The sequence below is a fragment of the Dictyostelium purpureum genome (genome assembly GCF_000190715.1).
Source record: "Dictyostelium purpureum unplaced genomic scaffold DICPUscaffold_242, whole genome shotgun sequence".
Classification (NCBI taxonomy): Eukaryota; Evosea; class Eumycetozoa; order Dictyosteliales; family Dictyosteliaceae; genus Dictyostelium; species Dictyostelium purpureum.
This window is the reverse complement of record NW_003519578.1, coordinates 43,733-49,867: the sequence shown is the minus strand read 5'-3', so window position 1 is coordinate 49,867 and position 6,135 is coordinate 43,733. Positions and strand designations below refer to the sequence as shown.

General features: G+C 22.0%; 2 protein-coding genes across 2 annotated transcripts; one reads left to right on the top strand and one right to left on the bottom strand.

Annotated features, from left to right (window-relative positions):
• Window positions 1–2,311: 2,311 nt before the first annotated feature.
• On the top strand, window positions 2,312–3,626 carry DICPUDRAFT_155347 (uncharacterized protein; the record flags this gene model as incomplete). The annotated part of the gene is made up of 4 exons (XM_003290761.1): window positions 2,312–2,503; window positions 2,571–2,774; window positions 2,926–3,303; window positions 3,378–3,626. 4 exons carry the CDS (start codon window positions 2,312–2,314, stop codon window positions 3,624–3,626), a joined length of 1,023 nt encoding a protein of 340 aa, XP_003290809.1.
• A 1,325-nt stretch (window positions 3,627–4,951) lies between these two features.
• On the bottom strand, window positions 4,952–5,221 carry DICPUDRAFT_12366 (uncharacterized protein; the record flags this gene model as incomplete). The annotated part of the gene is made up of 1 exon (XM_003290756.1): window positions 4,952–5,221. A coding segment is annotated over one exon (270 nt), but the record flags the coding sequence as incomplete, so codon positions are not given.
• Between the last annotated feature and the right edge of the window lie 914 nt (window positions 5,222–6,135).

Sequence of the window (6,135 nt, the reverse complement as noted above, 5' to 3'; positions counted from 1 at the left end):
TCTAAGTGGTGGTTTTTTACCTGCATGGTCCAATAATTGTTTAAACTTCTACTAATTGTTTTTGGATGTGGTGTTTTGATGATGGGTTTTGATATATAAATGGTGTAGAATTATTAAAATTTTTTCTTAAATCTTTATATAAATTTTGATGAATCCGTAATGACCTCATGTACCTATATCGTAATGAAATATTTGAAGTTCTAATTGAGATAAAAAATAATTTGTTGAAATTGATGAGTTTGATGTAGATTAAATGATGCCCTATTTACTCTAATATAGGGATTCGTTATCTTTTACTTGTTAAGAATTTTAAATTTCATCATTTGATGGTGAAAGGGGTGGGCTAACTGAGGTTCTACTTGAAAAACCATTTAAGCCTGAATAAGAGCTTGGACTAATTGTCGAGCAAGTTTCTGACCCATTACTTATCAATTATTGGAATGGTTTGAAAAACTTGACTCATTAGATAATTCTTTACTGTTGCAAATTGAAGCTTTTGAAAAAAATACTTCAGATGATTTGGCCATATCATCTTATTGTTTTGATTTCAAAGCTAATTTAGATTCTGAATCTTTTAATTTAACCTTAATGCTAAAATTTCTTTATTGCAACTTTTTTTATTTCGAATAATTGCTATGATGCACTCTCCAATCGTGACTCTCCACGTACTTTAAGAGCATTAAATTTTTTAACTTGAACCTGGATTTCAGTATTAAGTTGTGAGTTTGTTTCTTAAAGTTCAAAAGTTTTCTAAATTAATGAATAAAATAAAATGGTGTATTGGTAAAATGAAATTAAGATAATATGTAAAAATATTAATAAAATAAAATATTAATTAACAATTTTTAATCATTAATTATATTTTTTTATAAATTATTATTTCTATTTTAAAATTTACCTTTTTTTAATTGTTCATTTTCTTCTAAAGCACTTCTTAATTTATTTGAATCTGGTATTGATAAATGTCGATCTAGGATCTTTCATTATTATATCATATACTATAGCAAATATTTTAGTTTGAAGATTCATTTTGACGGTCGACCGTCCTCTTTAGTAAACATTGTATTTATTTTAATTTTGAAATCTTGTGGACAATAATAACAATTGAGGATGGTGGTGATGAGGTAATTAAATATTGAATAAACAAAAATAAAAAAAACAATAATAAAAATATCTATTTTAAACATTTTTTATAATTATATACTGAACACAAAAGAATTTGTAGTTTTGGTAAGCTTTAATTTTAATTAAAAAATTATTTTTTTTGTAAAAAATATAATTATCCTTTTTTTATCTTTTTTTTTTTTAATCCACTTTTATCCTTTTTTTTTAAATATTCCAAGTGATACAAAAAAGGATAAGGCTAAAGATAATTTTCAACCACTATAAAATTTTTAAATAAAAAAAAAAAAAAAATTTTTTTAAAATTTTAATAACTTTTATTTTAAAATGAATTTAATCTAATGAAAAAAAAAAAACAGACAAAAGAAATAAAAGTGTAATACACAATAACACAATAGAAATAACTTTGGATATATTATATTATGTTTTAGAAATAAATAAAATGATTATTTATGAATTTATATTAAATTTTTTTTTTTTTTTTTTCCCACACCTTTTTTTTTATGGTTTTAAATTATTTTTGGGATGTTTTTATTAAATATTAAATAAAAAAACATTCAAATAAATCAATATATATAGGTAAAATACTAATATAAATTATTTTTATTAATAAGCGGTCTGTTTAAAGAATTTTAATTATTTTTAAAAAAATAAAATAAATAAATAATTTTTTAATTTTTTTTTATTTTTTTTTTAAAAAAAAAATTCTTTTAACAATCAAAAGTGTGGTAGATATTTCAAATATCAGAGAGAGAATAAAAATATTTAATTAAAATACTTAATTTAAATGAAAAAAAGGTAATGAAAAATGTGTACCTATAAAAATTATAAATTAAACATTATAGTATTGTTTTTTAATTTTTTTTAATTTTTTTTTTTTAATTTTTTTTTTAATAATTTTGTTATATTTTTTTTTTTTTTCTTATTCATATTATAATTTTTTTTATTTCAATAAAAATTAAAACTTACAAACTACAATTTTTTTTGTGTTCAGTATATCTTTAATTTTTAAATTTCCACAATCATATTTTATTTATTATAATTTATTATAGTTTATTTAATTATTTTTTTTTTTTTTTTTTGTTAATAATTTTATATTTTTTGTTTGTAAATAAATTTTATTTAAATTTTTTTGTATATATATTTATTTAATCACCATCACTTCTTTTTTAATAGCAATCATAATAAAATGTTTAGTTTAGATAATTTAGTTATTGTTTTTTTTATTTTCGTTTATTCTGTATTTAATTCCCTCATCACTACAATCATCCTCAAACATTATTACTATCCACAACAACAACAAACCAATAATAATGGAATGTTTACTAAAGAGGATGTAGATCGTCTCTTGGAAAATCATAAAAATGAAATTAATTTAAAGGTAAGTTTCATTTAACATAAAACTATATTTTATAATTTATTAATATTTATTTTTTAAAAATATTTAGATTTCCGAAGAAAAAGCTATTCTAGCAAAAGAAAATGAGGAATTTCAATTAAAATTGAAAAAAAAACAAATCAAATCTTCAAAACTAAAAGATTTGCTATTGGATTTTGAAAACAAAAAGGAAGAGGTACTAAAGCAACCATTAGCAGTACCAGATTCAATAAAATTAAGAAAAGCTTTGGAAGAAAACGCACAATTTAAAAAGGTAAATATTTTATTAAAAATAATTATTATTATTAATAATTAATGATTAAATATTGTTAATTAATAATTAATATTATAAATATTTTTTTACACATCAACATAATTTCATTTTACTAATATCTTATGATTAATTTTTTTTATTTTCAATTTAGAAAACTTTGGAACTTGAGGAATCAAACTCACAGCTTTATAATCAAATCCAAGTTCAAATTAAAAATTTTAATGACCTTAGAGTACATGCCGAGTCAAAATTAACCAATGCATCGGAGCAATTAGAAGAAATAAAAAAAGTTGCCAAAAAACAAATTCTTGAACTTAATTTAAAATTAAAAGATGCAAAATCTAAATTAGCTTTGAAAAAAAAGCAACAACAAGAAGATAATAAATGTTACGTTTGCATGGAAGATATGGAGACTGATAGCATCGCCACCATTGATTGCAATCACAAATTCTGTTTTGATTGCATGGATACATGGCATAAAATTAAAAATACTTGCCCATTATGTAGAGCAAGATTCTATACAATTAAAGTAAGTAAATTCATACATTTATATTTATATTTAATAAAAATATATATTAATTTTTTTTCATTTTATAACTGTAGAGAGTCGGTCATGATCCAATAGTAGTAGGCGATGTTGAAAATAGAGCCCATGAACAAGAATTAGATTACAATTTCCTTGATGATTCCGATAATTTTGAAAATGAAAATGAAAATGAAAATGATAATGATAATGATTCCGATGATGATTTCAGTGATAACAGGGAGCAATTTTATCACCATTTATTGCGTCGTCGTTTTGTTCACAATATTTACGAACCAATATTTGATGATTATATAAATATGGATTAATAATGAAATTGAGGGCGATTAAATTAATAATTTTGGTACTTTATTCAAAGTTTCTTTAAAACGAATATGATGAAGTCCTTATTATTAATTAACTCGTTTCATTCCTAGTTTCATTTATTGATTACAATTACATTTATATACATCATCCAAAAATTGTCCAAGTAGTTCTAAATAGTCAAATCATTATCAATATTTTAATAATAAATATATCATCATATTGTTCAGCTCTACAAAAAGAAGCAAAGTAAATTTATAATAATATTAAAGTTCCAGTTCCAAATATTAATAGAAATTCAAAAAGGTAACTATAATAATAACATTAAAATAATTCATATATTTAAAAATAAAAGAAACTAATATTTAACTTTAATTCTTATTTAGCCTAATTCCAATTCTTTATACCTCAATATCAATACGTTCAAAGTTTCTAATCTAACGTTAAGATCAAAATTCGAAAACAAAGTTCACGACAATCTCCAACTTAATCAGAACCAAAAACCAGATTCACTTTTCCCTTTAATGCTAATCACAATCCATTCAGAACCGTATTCCAGCAGTATAAATACCCTCTACAACCATCAACAATCACATATTCCAGCAGTATAAACACCCTTTACAACCATCAGCAATCACACTCAAAATCATATTCCAGAAATATAAATACCCCTTACAACCATCAACAATCACACTCAAAACCATATTCCAGCAGTATAAATACCCTTTGCAACCATCCAACAATCTCGTTCAAAGTAATAATATAGCAGTATAACTAGGGTAAAAAATTTAGTTTATTTTTTGAAAAAAAGGGGTTTCTAAGTTCGGGGTCAATAAGTTCCATTTTTAAAGTCAATTTCTAAGTTTTAGTTTTTTTTTATTTTTCTAAGTTTTAAAAACAAAAAAAAAAAGTCTTTAATTTAAAAGGTGTTTAAAAATCAATAAAAAACAGTTAAATCATAATAAATTAATATATATAGTAATGTGTGGTTGTTTCCCCCTTTTATTTTTTTTTTAAAATTTTTTTTTTTTTTTATTAATATACATAAATATTGTTAAGAGGATTTTTAAATATATTTTATTCAATATAGCAGTTATATAATTAAGGGCATTATTTAAAATTAAAAATAAATAAATTTAATGTAATTTTTTTTCTATAAATACTTCAAAATTTTTATTTTTTCTATTACATTGGACCACCATCACTGGTTCTACCTTTTTCAACACATTCTCTTTGAGCCAATGTCCAAGCACCAAAGTTGAATAATAAAATTAACAAATAAAATAATAAAAATTATTAAATAAATAGGACATAATGTTTTTGTACCATCTATTAATAACTTTCTAGCATCCTTGTAATATACTGAATTTGCATCATTATACTTCATACAATTTTCACAAATCAATGTAAAATCGTAAGTGAAAAGATCGATTGAAATGTATTTACCATCATTATTCTTTTTGATCATTGTTGAGAAATCCATTGGTTTTTTGATATAGGTAAAATAATCGGGTGCAATCTCTTCAGTAACTGGTGAGTAAAATAATTGATGTGGATCCTTTTTCATTAATAAATTTAATACATTGGTGAAAACTTTTTTACAATGGTCAACCTTTTCTTCTGATGTATTTACTAATTCTTGCTCTGGACGTTCTGCAATTTTTGACCCATTACTTATTGAGTTATCATCGGAGTTAGAATATCTTGAATCCTTAGATGATTGACTACTGTTACTAGTTGGGGCTTTTGAAAAATGTACATTACTTGATTTGTTTATTTTAAAATTAAAAAAAAAAAACATAAACTCTTTTTACTTTATAAGAAATAATGTAATAGATAAAAAATATAAATGTTATTTATTTTTTATATTTTTATATATTTTAATAAATTTTGATATTGATATATAAATAAATATTCATCAACATCAAAGTGTTGGGAAGATTGAAAATTGTTTAAATATCAGCACATCATTTATAATAGCAACTGTTTGAAAAATCAAAGTAAATTCAAGAGGACAAGTAGTGATTCAAAAAGGTTGTTGTTATAATGCTAAGAGTAATAAAATTAAAAAGATAGAGATGAGGCCATTAAAACTTTAGAGAATGAGTTTTTAACTGGTCAGTCAAGACGACAATATTACCGAAATTAAATCAATTGAAAGAGAAATTTAAAGAAAAGCAGGAAATACCTAAAAATGCTGATGTGGATTTTTTGAAAGAACAAGGAATGAAATTTAAATAGATATAGAAAAGATAATAGAAAATTATACAAAAGAAATAGAAAAAATAAGAAATGAAATTATAAATCAAATAAAAAAATATAATGAAGTAGTCAAAGCATTAGTAATGGTTAAAATCCATCAGTAATGTAGGCAGAATATGAAAATAATACACAACCAAATAATATTTCAGAAGAAAACAAAATAAAAATAAATAAAAAATATAAAGCTTTAATTTTATTATTTCTTTAAAAAGATGAATGAGTTTTAGCTATCATTTTCTTCTTTTGTGTTCT